General features: G+C 37.1%; 2 protein-coding genes across 2 annotated transcripts in view; one reads left to right on the top strand and one right to left on the bottom strand.

Annotated features, from left to right (window-relative positions):
• The window catches only part of UBAC2 (UBA domain containing 2), a 187,093-nt gene that overhangs the window by 93,317 nt on the left and 76,734 nt on the right, over positions 1-17,042 (top strand). The window lies entirely within an intron of this gene.
• GPR183 (G protein-coupled receptor 183) lies at positions 2,155-15,197 on the bottom strand. The gene is made up of 3 exons (XM_081082458.1): positions 15,169-15,197; positions 12,239-12,401; positions 2,155-4,031 (listed from the first exon to the last, which is right to left on the bottom strand). Exon 3 carries the CDS (start codon positions 4,011-4,013, stop codon positions 2,928-2,930), a length of 1,086 nt encoding a protein of 361 aa, XP_080938584.1. The 5' UTR covers positions 4,014-4,031; positions 12,239-12,401; positions 15,169-15,197; the 3' UTR covers positions 2,155-2,927.

Below are 17,042 nucleotides of genomic sequence, written 5' to 3'. Positions count from 1 at the left end.
TACTGGTATATAATAAAACAAACCTTCTAATACTTTTTTGGTCTATGTGATTCGGTTCTGCATTCTTTCTGGAGTTAGGGTTATATTCCTTATGCTGCCTCTAATTTACCAGGTGCCTTTTCTTAGGTTTATTTATAAAGTGTGGCCAATACTATCTACTCATCCTGTTTCACAGGATTATGTAAAGGAAGACATTACATAATGTATGGACTATTTTGTAAATTACTGAGCTCTTCATATATACCTGATATTGTTTCTGATATCTAACATTTACTCTCTGTACTATCCTATACTATCTGTACTATTCTGTGCTACCACTGAAGCATCAATGCATTTATACTGATTTAAACTAAATAGTTTTGAGGGTTTTTTTAAAAAAATTAACCAAATGAGTCTTTTAGAAATAAACATACAATTATGAAAGAGGTAAATATGGTTAACTACCATATAACTATCAGCTTGCCTAGGTAAGTTTTTCTAACTACTTATTATTTTTAAAGTTGTTAATAATATATCACCTGATTCATATAGAAAATACTTACGGTGGTGTGATTTTCAAATAAGGCCACCTCCTTTGTTCTGTAACAGAATACAAAAATTATACAGCACGGTTCCTGTTTGCCTAGTTTACCTGTTTGTGAGGGAAATGCACAGGAAATAAATGTAAAGCCTACCTATTATACAAGACAATGGGAAGGTGCCCCATGGCCATGTGTGAACAGTGGCTTCATGAATGAAATAGGCAGTATGGGCCTTTTGAAGGAGAGCGAATAGCTGCATGTCACGAGCATAGACTTAAAAATAAGATTAGCTGGAGATATGTTACAGTTTACCATTTTGGTAATATGGCTACTGGTGATTGGATAAAGTTATTTATATAGATCTGTGGTATAGTGGAGAGAGAAGGAAGAAAACTAAACAGATAAAAGAATACATAATTCCTCTATCAAGTGACATAGGTATTTACTTTTATGTTTCAAGGATCTTAAGAATTGAATCCATTAGCACTGAGAGGACTCTCATTTTCTATGAAGCAGCTTGTTGGTTCATATATACAATAGTGTATGCTCAAATGTAGCCATAGAACTGGTATACCATAAAGATACTCTGGAATTAAGGAAGCTTTATTTCTGGTTTTCCTTTAGCAGTTTTCACTATGTTTTTCTTTGGGGACCCAACTCAGATGACTGCATGCATAAAAATTTAATGTGTTGCTCTTTCTTTTCTTTGACTTGGGAAAGTTTACAGATGAAGGAAAGGCCCTAAGATTCTGACTTCCATCCATGTGGTCTCACCTGTCTCCATAAAGCAGTGGTTCTCAACCTTCCTAATGCCGCGACCCTTTAATACAGTTCCTCATGTTGTGGTGACCCCCAATTTCATTGTTACAAATTGAACATAATTAAAGCATAGTGATTAATCACAAAAACAATATGTAATTATATATGTGTTTTCCGATGGTCTTAGACGACCCCGGTGAAAGGGTCATTCGACCCCCAAAGGTGTCGCGACCCACAGGTTGAGAACCGCTGCCATAAAGTGTTTCAAAGATCAGTGTCTGTTTTTGTCAGTGGCTATAAGGTCAGGCAGCTCTTTGTGAAGTTAATGCAATACAAATATGAAAGTACTCAGCAAATGGTGTTGAATCAACCATTAAGATTAATTTTCTTACAGGTTAAAAATTGAAAATGAGTAAGATAAGAACTTGAACTATTTTCAGGATATAAAACCTAATAAAAATTTAAAGTATGACTCATAATACAGCATTTAATTTCTTTGTGTTCCATTACCACAGTTGATGTCATTGCTAACACAGATACTGTGTTGCAGTATTTCAGGATTGAGTGAAACAAATTTGAGCTGGCAGACAGCGTGACTGTACTTGCAAAGGTCATGCTACTCATACTGAGCCACTCACTTGAGCAAATATATAACCTTGCAAAGAATCCTGGGAAGTCTGCGTTTATAATTTTGCATTTTACTCCCTATCTTTTGTAGGCAAGCAGCAACTCTACCACCTGCTGCTCATCCTTCCTGCCCTTTCTGGTAACCCAGACCACTGAAAGGCACAGGGTATCTATGAATGAAAAAGAGAAATGATCCCCTAGAGACCCAAGAAAAACCAAGTATATTTGTATATTTTTTATTCCCAGAAGAATTTAGCAAGTGGACCCTCTTCCCAGTGAGTACCTCCACATAGACCCCTTGTCATATTCCTGAGCAGTGGCCCTTAAACACTATCGGGCTGTGTGGAGGACGAGCTCAATACTTTTCATTGCCTCTGTCAGTGTCATCATGCACTATAATGTTGCTTTCCAAATCTATCTACTGCTAAATTATAGTGTTCTTGTAACTCTTGCTGTTAGTTGACAGTGACCACTGAAGAGCATACTCATAATTTTGTTGAATCCTGTTCTTTATTCCAAAAGAGTTCTTTGAAGTAAAATTTTATGACTCAGAACAAAACAAAAAGCTGTATTATTGAGGAAATAAAGTCTTAGAATAAAACAAAACATGAATTGAAAAAATACGTTATAAAAAAAGAAATATATTACAATATTAACATTTTTACACTGGCAATATACAATCTTAACAGTCTTTTTTCTTTTGCCAAATTGTTGGCAGGAAATGTTAATGATTAAAATTTTCATTTACACAAAACTTTCTCTTTTATACTGAGAGTTATTAAAATAGCCTTCCTTTTGGTATCACATTCCATTTACAAATTAGATCCTAGCTTTATGTCATTCTCTTGATTGTAAAAAACTTGAGTTTACTTCCAAGTTGGAGGTGGGAAATAGTGCCCAAATAAAGGAATTTGGAAGAATCCTAATTGGATGTTGAATAATCATTTTGCTTTATAAAAAAAGTAATGCAAAGTTTGTCATACAGTTTACTTTGCTATAAATCCAAGATTTAATTCCCTTTTATTTTTCATTTAAAGACTTGGAATGTATCATAATTTGAGTTTCTGTCATTTCACGTGAATTTTCTTCAGGGGCTGACTTCACAGCACTGGAAATTGATACACTGACTTGACGTTTCAGCATCTTCATAACCTTTCTTTTGTACCCTTTACATGCAAAGAAATATATAAAAGGGTCCATGCAGCAATTAAAGTTCATCAGGCATACAGTAAAGTGCAGAGAAATCTGGAATGACTGTCTTTGGCTACATTCCAGGAGATCAGGAAAACGAAGCTTCTTAATCATGTGCTGAATAATTGCTACATGGTAAGGTGTGAAACAGAGAATAAATACAACAATTATAAAAATAATTGTGTTGAGAGCCTTTTTGTTTATACCAGACTTCTCAGCTAGTGGGTTTTGTTTGGCAGTTTTAAAGAGTTTGCAACAGATTTGAGAATAGCAGATGAGAATAATTATGAGCGGAAGCACATATCCTATGAAACATGCACCAAGCAGAATCCAGGGAAGAGATTTTGTTTCTTCAAAGTTTGGGTATTCCATGCATGTTGTCCTTTCACTCTCCTGCTTTGACATAGATTTTATGAGTAGTGGGAGTGTTTGAGCAAATACTAGAATCCAGACAAATATGCAAATGCATTTTGCATGTTCAATTCTTTTCATCTTGTTGTATCGCAGAGGGTGTACCACGGCAAAGAACCGGTCAATGCTCAGGCAGGTCATGAAATTGACACCTGCATATGTATTGATGTAAAACACAAGAGCAGTTATCCTACACAAGGCCTCGCCGATTCTCCAGTCAAAGCCTAGGGCATAGTAGGCTATCCGTGTAGGCAAAGCAGTGGTGAAAAGTATATCAGAAATGACCAGATTTGTTGAATATAGGGTGGTAGAGTTGATTTTCTTCCTGTTTTGAATGATGACAACCAAGGCCAACAAGTTTCCCACGAGCCCAATTACAAAGACAATGCTGTAATGCAGAGGCATTACTATCCTGGCTGTGTTGTGGTGTGCGTAGAGGTCACAGTCACTTTCCGGAGGAGTTGTAGAGGGAGTAGTAAAATTGGTGTCCATTTTTATATCCATCAGCGGTGTTCAAGGTCTCTAGAAAAAAAACAAGTCTAATGAAAAGCAGATTTAACCCAAAGCAATGTAAACTACCTTTTTATATCTAACTTAAAAATGTTAAGATTCATATACTTTTAAAAAATCTATGATTGCTAATATGGTTACATATATAGTAACAGGAAGAACAGAATAAGATTCATGTTTTTACCTCACAATTTGGTGATTTTGGCAAAGCCCTGGGAAAGGAACTAGAACCATTTAAATAGGGCAAATTATTTTTTGTGACAAGGGGGAGTGCACTAAGCTTTTAGGCAGAACTTTCCCCTTCTTTTTGTGAATCATTGTCTGGTTAAGAATAAATTCATGTAAAGCACCCCACATTTCAGACGGGCATAAAACGCTGCTTTTAATGGACTTTCCCTCCCTACCCCCCAAGTGCATATCACTGCCAGGAAATGAAATCAGTCACACATTTATGTAGTGAAATGTGAACTTACCACAGTGATCTGATTTGTGTTAACCTAAAAAAGTATGAGAAACAAGACAAGGTTTTGTTAGGAACTAAAAGTTAGGTTTTCTTAAAAGAAAGAAAAAGATGATGAAGAAGATGACCACAACAAACATGAGAAAACTGACAAAAAAGAAAAGGAAAAGAGAGAGAAAAAACTTAAGCTGCTTCAAGGGACAAATTAATTTTAAACTGTATTATTTCTCAGGTACCCCATTGATGCAAGTAGTATACGATGCAAGTAGTATACATTCTTTCATTCACACATAGTAGCAAGCATTACATCTGTGGTATTTTGTGTTCTGCTCTATTCATTTAACATGTTCCTGGATAAGTATAATCTATTTGTCTGTCATATGTGTAAATTTTATGTAGATATTTGATGGGTATTTTACAGGATAATTTGCTTAGCTATTCCCTTGATGAACATTTGGATTATTTCCAGTTCTTGTTATAAATAGTGTTAGGATGAACTTTCAAGTCCTGAGTTGAAGAATAAAAAACTCCTACAATAAAACTCTGTGTATGAGGCTAGGCTGTCATAAAACTAAGGAAGAGTTGGGCAGTAAGTTCTGTGAAGTTATTTTTAGATGAAAATTAATTTTCTGGTAGTACTATCTATGTGCATGAATCTCTTCTGAAAGTCACCAAAGTTAAGGGGAATTTTCAGTGTATCAAGTGATGATGATTCTCTGTGTTAAAGGAAAAGGACTCTCCCTAGCCATATTGAGGCACTGACTGCAAATCCGCTTCTCTGACTGTGATATTAAATGAATTGGATCTCTGCTAACTTATTTTTAACAATCTTGAAACAGTGATACTAACAGACAACCAGGTTACCAGAGGATTGCACTATTGTTACAGGTGTGTGTTACATAGTGTTGATAGGTTAATTGTTAAAATATGGAAATACAACCTAAACTTTTTAAAAGGGAACAGAAATGGAAGTAGAACTTATGAATCAACAGAAGACAGGAAAAGAGATTTGGGGTGAGGGGTGGAGGATAGAATGAAGATGGTCAATAAAAAACACAAAATAAGAGGGTAGAAATGTGTCACAGCAAATTTAAATGGATTGGACTTACACATTGAAAGACAGAGACTATCATTTTGGATTTTTAAAAATCCAGGTCTGTACTACTTAGAAGAGATACAACTCAAAGTGATTCAGAAAAGCTTGGCAGAACAAGCACCAAATAGTGTGAAAAGCTAGAATAGAATATTAACATCAGAAAACATAGAATCCAAAGCACATTCAGCATTAATAGGGATAAAGACGGTCACTACAAAATTTAAAAGAGTAGTTTACAAAGAATGTAAAAATAATCATGATTGTGCATGTAACAACAAAATTTGACAGAATTTAAAGGAGAAGTTGGCAAATTCACAACCTTAATGTGAGATTTTAACACATTTTTATTAGAATATGCCAGATAAGCCCTAGCTGGTTTGGCTCAGTGGATAGAGTGTTGGCCCTCAGACTAAAGGGTCCCAGCCTCAATTCCAGTCAAGGGCACATACTTTGGTTTTAGGCTCTATCCCCGGCCCTGGTTGGGGTGCGTGCAGGAGGCAACTAATCCATGTGTCTCTCACATTGATGTTTCTCTGTTTCTCTTTCTGTGTCTCTCCCTCTCCCTCCCCCCCCCCCCCCGACCCCCCTCAAAAAAACAAATAAATAAATAAATGGAAAAATATCCTCAGGTGAGGATAAACAAAAAAAAAAAAAGAATATGCCAGGTAAAAAAGAGATCATGGACTTAGCTTTACCCACATGACTTCAAAGCTAACAGAATTTGTGCTGAAGGCCCATGACCATTATTTGCAGATATGACTGTTACAAGGTCATCAGAAAGATCTCAGAACTTCCAGAAAAAGCATCATCTGGCAGCTCACATTTCCTGTGATTCTTGTGCAACTAAATTACAAATTCACAATAAAAAGATAAAGGATAAATTTGGAATCTAAAAAATATATTTCTAAGGAATGCCTGGGTTAAGAAATTACAATGCAAATTTTGAAGTGCTTAGTACTAAATGACAAAAATGCTACATGCCAAAACTGAGGGATGTGGCTAAAGAGTTCATTGAAGATGGATGCAAAGCGTTGAATATATTTATTTTTAAAAAGGTTAAAATAGGTTAGTTAAATATGTAGCTCAAGAAGCTAGAAAGGAACTGAGTTTGCCCAAAGAAGGTAAAAACAAATAAAAATAATTGCAGAAATTAATGAAATAGAAAAAAAAACAATAAATATGGACTTTGTATTTTGTACAGAAAAAGGTGAAGTGATTCTTGAAAAGGAAGTCATGGGAATTGCAACTGTGGAATAAATGTAGAAAAAAAAGCTTTATCCAGTTCGTGTGAGAAGTAACTTTCCAAGAACTAAGACTAGACACGAGGGAGAAAGGAAAATTCCAGGCAAAGGCTGCATCTTAGGAACAGCAGCAAGAGCTTCTTTTATTTTTCTACTTTTTATGAAAAAAAAAATTGCTTTCTGAAAATCTTAACAGATACATGTTATTTTGAGAAATATTTCCAAGCACGTTCATGGGAACTGCTTTTTAAAATACACAATAGGGAAAAATACATTGTGGAGTCTCATCATTCTCCATGTGATTATTATTATAGAGACTAGGAAAGTTACCACTAATGTAAGAATCAAAGAAGACTGTGCTATTTCTTGTCAAGTTGTAAATGTGTGTTTACCCTCTATACTGAATTAAATATAGCATCCAGTAGAGCTGGAAATGTCAGGGGTTTCAAAACATTTTAAGTCAAAGCATGTTTAACACCATGTTAATTATAAAGGTGAGCATCTGCAGTCAAGTTAAATGTCCACCGTTAGGGGGTTGGTTAAATATTTTATGGTATAGCCATATAGTGGAATACTATGCAGCCATTGAAAATAGCAGTGTACATGCCTATTTCTTGACGGAATAATGTTAAGTAGGAAACAAATTGCATAACATACCACTTTGGGGGGAGGAAAAGCAACTGTACACACACACACACACACACCCCTGCATGGATATATATGTCAAATATAATTTTGTACAAGTAATTTTCAAGTTTTTTTTAATGTAGTCTAAAATTTTATCATTGAAAATGACTGTGAAATAAGTAAATAGATAAATATAGTTTTTTAATCTGAGGGAAAAACATTTTAATTCAGCTCTTTTTATGAAAACCTTGTCCTGTGACACGCTTTTCAAAGTTAGCCCTTTAATGCTCTTTAGTCAGCTTTGTGCATTAGTTTTTTTAGGTGCCTGCCTTTAAGTCATGTCTCCAAGAACTCTCTTAGCCCTGCAGGCTGAGTGTTGCCATCACCCACCTACTTTCCATGTGAGGAAACTGAGTGCCAGGGAGGTTTAAGGTCATGCTGGATCCTTCTCTCTGATGACTTGGCTTCAAGTCTCTTTCCCATCCTTGGCAGGGGCAGCTAATTCATCCTGCCCTGGAAATGCGGAGAGGTTGTGCCTTCAAAGTGGCCTAAGCTTTCATGCTATCTTTACCTGTAAATTAACAGCCTGGGCACCACGTGACCCAGCTTCTCCTGAGTAGGGGAATGATTCTTCCTCAGGACAGCAGGGCTCCCACTTCCATGTGAGGTGTCTTTCCAAATGGAAAGCCAGACCTGCGGCCACCACCTTATAAACTGTGATGGAAGACTGTGGAGGGGCCTCGTACTACCCACCCTAGTCCTATGTCAATCAAAGAAAGGCCTTGCATAGTTTGGTCATGTAAATGTCATGCTTCAGAAATGCTTTTAGGGAAAGAAGGATCTAGGCTGTTTTGAAATACGTTTATTTGGATATTTACTAACCTGTTGAAGGTTGATTTCATTAGTCAACAACTCTATTATACTACTTTACTTCTTGCTTACATCTATCTATATTATTAATGCTATAGTTTTAGTTAATTTTACCTTTTCCAAATTGACAGAAAAATCCTTTCATGTATATGCCTATTGTTATCCTAGTCTTATATCAGTCATTCCCAATTTATTATCATCTTCCCTCAGAGACATTATTTTATACTTTTCTTTAATTATCTTAGAATTTAGGATTACCTCCCTGAACCTTGACTTACTCCATTTTTTAACTCATCAATAAGTGTTTTTAGTGCCTCTATATGCGAGGTCCTGGAAATAAAGATATGATATCTTTTAATACCCGAGGGCCTAAAACTGAAAGATAAATGTATGATATTCAGAATGTGCTATTATCTGACTGAGGTGTTTTCTCAATATTCTCTGCTGTGGTTTCTTCTCACACACACCAGGGTTCTGCTTGCTCTTTTCATTACAGTGCTCCTTTACCAGCCTTTGGATTGCAGATCCCACTTTTAGCCATTCCTCTTTTATTCATAACTAATTAACTAACTAATTTCCTTTTTGTAATTTATTTACTTTAGAATATATTTTAAGTATTTCACATTTTCGTAATTATTAGGCAACAGCTTCTGACATGTTATTTAGGATAGATATACCAAGTTGTACTTGAAAATACTGTGACTTTTCATTTTATGGCATAGAGAAAAGCATGAAGAAGTGTTTGTTCTAGGTATTTTTTCCTTAGAATACTTTAAGAATTATAATTTCCTCATAATGCTTTCTAGTGAGAAGATATGTGTGGTCCCTAAGCTATCATTAATGTCCCACCCCAGGGGACATAAATAAGGACTGCAATCTTTGCCCTGAAGGCACTGATAGTAACTAGGCTGCATGAGATGTGGGTCCTTAATTCAGGTTCCACCAGAGGAACACCTTTTCCTCCTGAAATTAAACTACCTGGCAGGTACTCGGGCAACAATCTATGCCACTTTTGTTAATAAGCAAAGGAAACCATCTCAGGATTGTCTCTATAATACAATATTAATCCTTTCACTTACTGTTATCTGAACATGCATAAAACAACAAGTTATTCCACAGGGAAATATCCTCCAAAGTATTTTTGCTTATGTTTTTCTCTAGAGTTGAGTTCATTACTAATAGAGTAGCTAATGTTTCTTAAGACACTATCATCTCATTTTTGCATAACCGGACATGTTGACATGAACTGGCAAGTTTTTTTCTAGCCACAGAAAGGAAAAAATAAAAGCCCCTCCACCCACCCACCCTCAACTCATTCATTAATAGTTAAGAAAATTGTCTAAGTTCTAATGTAACCTGTATTCTGGAAATATTTACCCTAGACACCAACTTGGAGCCTTTTTGTGATTTTTCTCAGGGCACACATAGAAACCTTATGCAATTTCAGTTTACTTGCTTGGCAATTATTTCCTTAGCTTTTATTTGTGGCAGAAACAGAATAAACCTTCACTATATTCAAAGATTTAGTAAGTGCTAGAATACCAGCTTTAATTTTTGCTTTAAGATTCTTGAAAAGTCACCATCACCCCCAGTATTTATTCTCTTAGTAATCATACACCTTAAATGAAAAGGGGTTAAACTTCTGGTGATTTTGTTTATATTCAGGCCGCAGCAATGAATTGAATGGGTCAAGTCATGCTGAAATGATAATAAATAGGAGGTGAATTTTCTATAAGGTGAAGTCTGCTCAAGAATGTTTACACATCGAGATGCTCTGACTCAAAGTGTCCACAGTGGCATGCACCAAAGAGGAAGTTCAGGAGCACACTTTCAAAAACAACCACGAGAGCCACAGAAATGTGGATACATATACATATACATATACATATACATATACATATACATATACATACATGTATATATATGAATTATATTTGAATATTGTTAAAGAATGAGTGTTTGGTCCAGTTCTTTCTCTAATTTCTGTTGATAAACTGCCCTTCGGCTATTTTAGAGATAAGATTGAGGGAAATATTCTGGAGTAAGGAACAATCAGATCCCTAGAAAAGGAGGGGGCCAACACAGGCTCAGAGTTACTGGAATAAGAAGGATTCTGTCGACTGAGGAAATAGGCCAGCACAGATGTATCAGGACAGCAGGCTGAGGCTGTCTAGTGCCCTTGAAGACACACATAACTCATGGAAGAAAGAAATCATTGCTTTTTTCCCTAGTTTTCTAAGTATTTGCCAATTATTTGACAAAGCCTCCTTGAACTTGAAGCTGAGCCAACAGGGACGTTGGAGTTCAGTCCAGTGTCACACATACTGGGGTCTAGCACTCAACCAATGATTTTTTTTCATCTTCTTTTTAGTTAAATAACTGAAATAGACAGGTGGGAAATATCAACTCCTGATTGTGGGGAAGAAACCCAAGGCACAGACAGGCTGTGACCAGCACAGGCACTGCCTCTCAGCACTCACTTCTTTGGCAAAGTTGGACTGACATTCATAGCGCTGCTACTCAACTGCTTTAATAGTACACAGCCCAGTTAACTGAGTAAAATAAATCTTTCTACGCTATTAGGTGATTTTTTTTTTCCTAACTAGCTCTGAGTCCTGCATTAATAGCTAAGACTGTGTCCTAGCTGCATTTTTTGGAAGGAAATAGGGAATATTGTTCAGAAAGGTGACCCACTGGTAGCTGCCTGTCCTCTCTCAAAAAGAACCTAACACGTGCCAGAGTGTTTATGGTCGAGAGTTGTCCCTGGTCAGTGTGTCTGAAGGGACCTCACTGCCCTGCCTCCCTGGAGCTCACTTTTTCTGGCTTGTGGAAATATGACCCAGCTGCCACCCACAGCATGGTATGGTTCTGAGGTGTGCAGAGGGCCATCTACAGGATGATTCACAGAGAACTGTTTCAAGGCCAGTGGTCGCCAGTCTGCAGTTCTTTTTGCCTTTATAGTGTCCTGAGCTCAGTGGACACTCAGTGAAGACCAACTCCAGCTTCTGTAAACGTTTACATTGGAATTGCTGGGACAGTGAAAGGTGCCTGACACTTAAATTATTTGGTTAAACACCCACATCGAGGGTTTTACATGTTCCAGCTATTTTTCCTTTCATCTTTTACTGATTATTTATTCCTTGTGTGGCTTTTGGTAACTTTAGCACTGACTAGGCTGCTATGAAAATTGTCAAAGATGAAGACAAAGGAGGTAGTAACTCTCAGGACTCAAATTCTATGACATAACATTTAGGAACTGTAAGAAACAAGAATCCCACCATAATCATTTCAGTGTAAGGAAGACAAATACTGTTTTCATGAGGCATGATTTGACCTGTATGCAGGATAACTAGCTGTGTGATATAAAACGGCTCTTTATAGTGAAGGTCTGAGTTTGTATCATCTTTATCCTCTGAGTCAAACAGAATTAGTGTCCCTCAGTACAGGTGCCAAGTCAGGGACATGGAGGTGGCCAGGACTCTTGTGTCTCCCTCCCCCCCCCCTCCCCCCCGCACTGTCTCCAATCAGCCAGCATTTCCTGTGCCTGCAGCCTCCTGACCCTCCTCTGCACCCATGTTTATGTCTGTCGTCTGCCTGTGTGTACTACTCACACCACCTCTGCCGGCCTTCAGGCAGCCCTCACTCCTGTTTGCAGCCACTGCAGCAGTTCCCACAGTGTGCTTCAGGTGGCAGACGGAAAGCTCTCTGTTGTGACACACTTTCCTTCATGACTGAGCTCCACTTCCCTCTCCCACTGCGTCTCTGGCCATCGTCCCTCTTCTGATGCCCTGGCTCCAGCCACACTAACTTCCTTGATGCCCTGTATTCTCGCATAACTCTGCCTTTTTGACGTCCTTCCTTCTGTCTTGGTGCCTCCTCTCCTCCTGTCATGTAATCTTAGTTTCTGCTCTCCTTCAAGACTTACTTCAGAATGAGCTGCTCCTGGAAGCTTCTCTGATTTTAGTCTCTCCTGCTCACTCCCAGCACCCGCAGGAAGGCAGAGTCAGGTATCCTTGCTAGGGCACTGTTTTGCAATACCAGGCGTTGTTTGGCTTCTTTTTTTCTGTTTCCCACTGGTCAGTGAAGTCCTATGAGTAGAGACCATATTGTTAATTTTGTGTCTCTCCAGCTGACCCATAATTGATGTTCAGTAAATACCCATTAGCCCTGGCTGGTGCAGCTTGGTTGGTTGGAGTGCCATCCCATGCACTGAAGGGTCAGGGCACATACCCAAGTTGAGGGTTCCATCCCTGGTCGGGGCTCATGCGGAGGGCAACCAATTGATGTTTCTCTCTCACATCGATGTTTCTCTCTCTCCCTCTTCCTTCCTCTCTAAAATCAATTTTTAAAAAAGAAGAATAGTAAAACCCCAGCTTTCTTGATGCTCCGTCAAGGGTTCTTTAGATTAACGTAAGCTCTTGACTAGTAACAGTAACCAGTATTGTAAGCACAGATTACTGCAGGCACTGCCCTGGCACTCTACATAAAGTCACATAAATCCTCACAAACTTTCACAGATCAGTTTGAATGGATGAAACAGGCACAGTGCACTTCTGTGAAGATAGAGTTAAGTGTCAGAATCAATCCAGGCAGTTTGGCTGCAGTAATCACACTCAGTGCCATACATTTTCTTCCCGGCTCCTATTTCCAGGATGATCTAATGTTATTGGTAGAAATAAGTAAACTATGAAGAGATCTCAAAACTTTAACGCAAGAGAGAAGAGGAGGGCTAGGGAGACAAGAAGCGAAGCGGGGGGAGGGAAATATGTTGCCTGGAATACAAGAATTCATTAATTTGGAGCATATTTTAAAATTAAAAGTTTTAGAAATGATTTTAGATTTTACTATTTTTAACAATATTTCTACGAAGCCCTCTGGACTGAAGTTTCTGTTGAAAGAAAAAGGTGGCTACCCAAGATAGCTTTTATGTTATTAATTTATTTTTATAGTACTTTTTAAGTATTTGCAGATATTTGACAAAATGTTTTTATTCTTCTCTTTGGGCTTTTAAGACACAATAAGGATCTTTGTTATCTCTACAGTGTTCACAGGATTTTCACATGCGTTATCTCATCTTGTGTTGAAGCCTGTATTTTGCAGACTTCTTGGGAGGCTAAGAAACTGAACAGACTGGGGGATACTACACATCCTCAGCACATACCACACCCTAAGGCCTGTTACCGCTCCAGCAGGCCTTTAACCGTAGCAGGAAGAACAGCATCATTTGTACATTCCTTTACTGGGTGCTCAGCTCTTTTTTAAAGTGTAAACTTCTTAAGGAGGATGGCTTTATCTTATACAACATTTTCATCACATAGAGTGTTTCAGAACTGTCCTATAATAGATATCATAAATGCTTATGGAATACATAACTGAGTGAAAGTCATATAGTGACCCGAGTTAATATTTATTCCATTAAACGACTGGTCATGTTATTCTTGAAAAGTTCTCGGAAGCCAGTTAAAGGAAATTACCACCACCACTTGTTAGGTGAGCATGTATGTGAGGATGCTTTGTAGAGTGGTGTGCTCTCTGCAGTGTTGTGTCCAAAAGGACAATTAAACCCCAGAGAGAAAATGTGCACTGAAATAATACTAGCAAATGCAGAGTCCAGACAGTAAGCACAGTTAGATTTATAACCATACATAGACTCAGTCTGTGTGTAAAATATTCCATAAAGACCTGAAAATAGTTAAAAAAAATCCTTCTCACAGAAGTGATAGGGCAAGGAAACTTTGCCTGTTGGATTCATCCTTTAGCAGTTTAATGGGCAGAAGGAGGGAGAATAGTGATAGCAGACAGTTTCCTAGCAGTTAGTATGAGAGCCAGAGTTATAAGGACTTGGCGGTGGTATTACTCCACATTTTACAAAGGAAGCAACTAGTGCCAGAGATGTCAGATGACTTGCCTAAGGCCACACAGCTCAGGTTTGAGCCTGACTCCAGAGCTGGGCTCGTAACCACTGCACTGTATTATGCTTAGAGCGACACCCCAAGAAAACTCAAAACCACACCCTCCTTTGGAGGAAGTTTCCTCACAGTTTATATTTTGTCAAAAGTTCCTGTTACCTTCATTCCAAACCTGGCATAAATATTGGCAAAACACTGCATATAATTCCTTGTTTTGTGATTTTTTTTTAAGCACATACAAGTTCTAGAAAAATATATGGAGGCATGTTTAACATTACTGATCATCAAATGAATATAAAGCAAACAACAGATATTCTTTTTTTTTTACTTACCAGATTAATGGTTTATATTTAGAGTTGAAATACTGAGAAACAGTGAAGCCCAGACTGCCACTGATCAGAGAGTAAATTGATAAAATGTTTTTATAAACTAAAAACATCAGTTTATATCAAAAGAAATAATACAAGTATATAAAAGACTTTTTGTATGTAGATATGTGGCCAAATAGTAAAATGTTACAACTCTTCTTTTTGTGCTGAATAACTTTTATATGTACAATACATTTAAGTTTAGGAATACCTTATCTTAAAATAGCTTTGTTCCTTTCCCTTCATATTAAAGCATCCTGAAGTTTTGGCATTATTTGCCAACATTTACTTGATACTGTTCTTTTGTAATTGTGCGTTCACACAGAAATGCAAAGTAAGCCTATTTTTTGGCAAAGCTGTTTCTGGCACAATCCATTGCTTTCACCTAGCTTAGTACTAGCTGGTCAGAACTGCCAGTCACTAGAGTTTAAACTCTATTAATAACATAATTTTTGCTAGAAATGTTTATAGCTTGCTATTGAGTAGATTCTTTCCCTTTACCTGTACCTTAAGTAGGCTTTCAAAGTTTTTCTTAACTCAGAAGATTTTGTTGCAAAAGCAAAATATGTAGCACTTACCCCTCGGTGACTTGTTCTGGCCCCTGTGTAGTCGTCGTCAGGATTTGACCAAACTGAAGTAGGTTAACCTTGGCATGTTGTTCTGAGAGAGATTATGCAGACATCCTTTTATGGTGGTGACTTTTTTTTTTCTGTCACCCTGTGACTGAGCATAGTAAGTTAACCTCATGTGTGCGTGCGTGTACACTTTTTTTAAAAAATGGGAAGTGAAATTTTTCTGTTAGTGATTTTTTTTTAATAGTTATCCAAAAACCCCTTGGAATTTATGAATTGCTGATATCTGTGGAACTTTATAAATTTTTCTATAAAGATGTATTTTAAAAAATTATGTGAGAGAGACTAAAGCAGTAGACCTTGATCAGTAAAATCAATGAATCATAGTTACTGGTGATGTTATATCTATAATCTGTGTAAAGTATGAGTTTTTAAGTGTTTTAAGGGGAAAAGAATGTCAACTTTGTCAGTTTTGTCTACCTGGAAACTTGCTCAACAGCTTATAAGAAAGAAAAGTTTCTGTGGTGAGTGGAAGAAAGATGCTCTTTTGCATATATACAGAGATTAGTTAATGTTTTTAAGCAGGAGGCTAACTTGACTGAATCAGTGGCTGCATGGACACAGGAATAACAAGGGAAAAGTTGATGGGATTTTGCAGCTAAAATTGAGCCTCTTGTGAACAGGGTAAAGGAGACCTATGCTGTTCACCTTAGTTTTAGTTGACTGTTTAAATCAATAGTGTAACATGGCTATCTATCTGTAAGCTAAATTAAGTAAAATATAGTGCTCAAAACAAAAGAGGTGATATTTACACTTATCCAGGACCAATCTGGCCATTCCCAGTCAGCATTTTACAAAGGGCACAGATGACTTAGAGCTTGCGTGGGATCTGAGGGGTCTGGATCCTAGGTCTTAGGAGAAATGATTAAATAGACTGAGAATGTTTAGGCTTAGCAGGGATGTGATCGCTGTTATCATGCATTTGGAAGACATATTGTAGAAAAGGGTTTAGGTTGCATATGTCAGTCTTCCTAGCTCCAGTGAAGGAAAGCCAATAAAAAGAAACTACTGGAGATAATTTTCAAATCAAAATATGAGTTTAGTTCCTAGAAGTTAGCATCATAAAAACATGGATTAGGCTGTCTCTTATTTAGATGCTTGCGTAACCTGGATGATTCTTTTGAAAGATTCTGTAGAGTATTGAATCATTTGGTAGGGGAATTTGTGGCTCTGTGACCCCAGAGGCCCTTTTATTTTAAGAGTCTGTCAAAATAGCCTCTCAGAGGTATTATTCAATTAGAAGCGTATTAGGTTCTTCCTAGCTCTAAAATGCTGAGAACTGTGGAGAAACGTTGTCAAACAGAACACTTCTTTGGGCCTCTACCCCAAAATTTATGAAATAAAAATCATTGAACTAAAAATGGTCAACACAATAATTCCCAGTTCAAAAAGATCCAATGAGGGGAAAGAAGAGATTTTATGATTTGATGGATAAATATGATAAAATATAGTTCCTTTAAACTTTGAATTGGAGAATACTTGAAGTTTTTTAATTTGTTGAAAGGCCATTCTGGTGGGATGTGTTGGTTTTTAATTTTTGAAAGCATTTTTATTAAGTAAAACATTGTTATACAATAAATAACTCACCTAGGTAAGGTAAATGTACCTAGAAAACTGGGTCTACATCTTTTTTGGTATTAGAATAGTCAAGTATATAAAGAAGAGGGGGATAGAGTAATTGTCCTGCAAGATACTATTGAGTTTCAGGGTAAGATAATTTCATGAGTTCACAAACCTTATTTTTATTGTTGTTGAAAGTTACCAGGATTTTTTTAGTTGTACTATAAAAGTACAACTTTTTCTTATACATAAACGTCCTT

Source organism: Myotis nattereri (genome assembly GCF_964212035.1).
Source record: "Myotis nattereri genome assembly, chromosome: 2".
NCBI classification, from domain to species: domain Eukaryota; kingdom Metazoa; phylum Chordata; class Mammalia; order Chiroptera; family Vespertilionidae; genus Myotis; species Myotis nattereri.
This window is presented reverse-complemented; position numbering and strand designations above follow the sequence as displayed.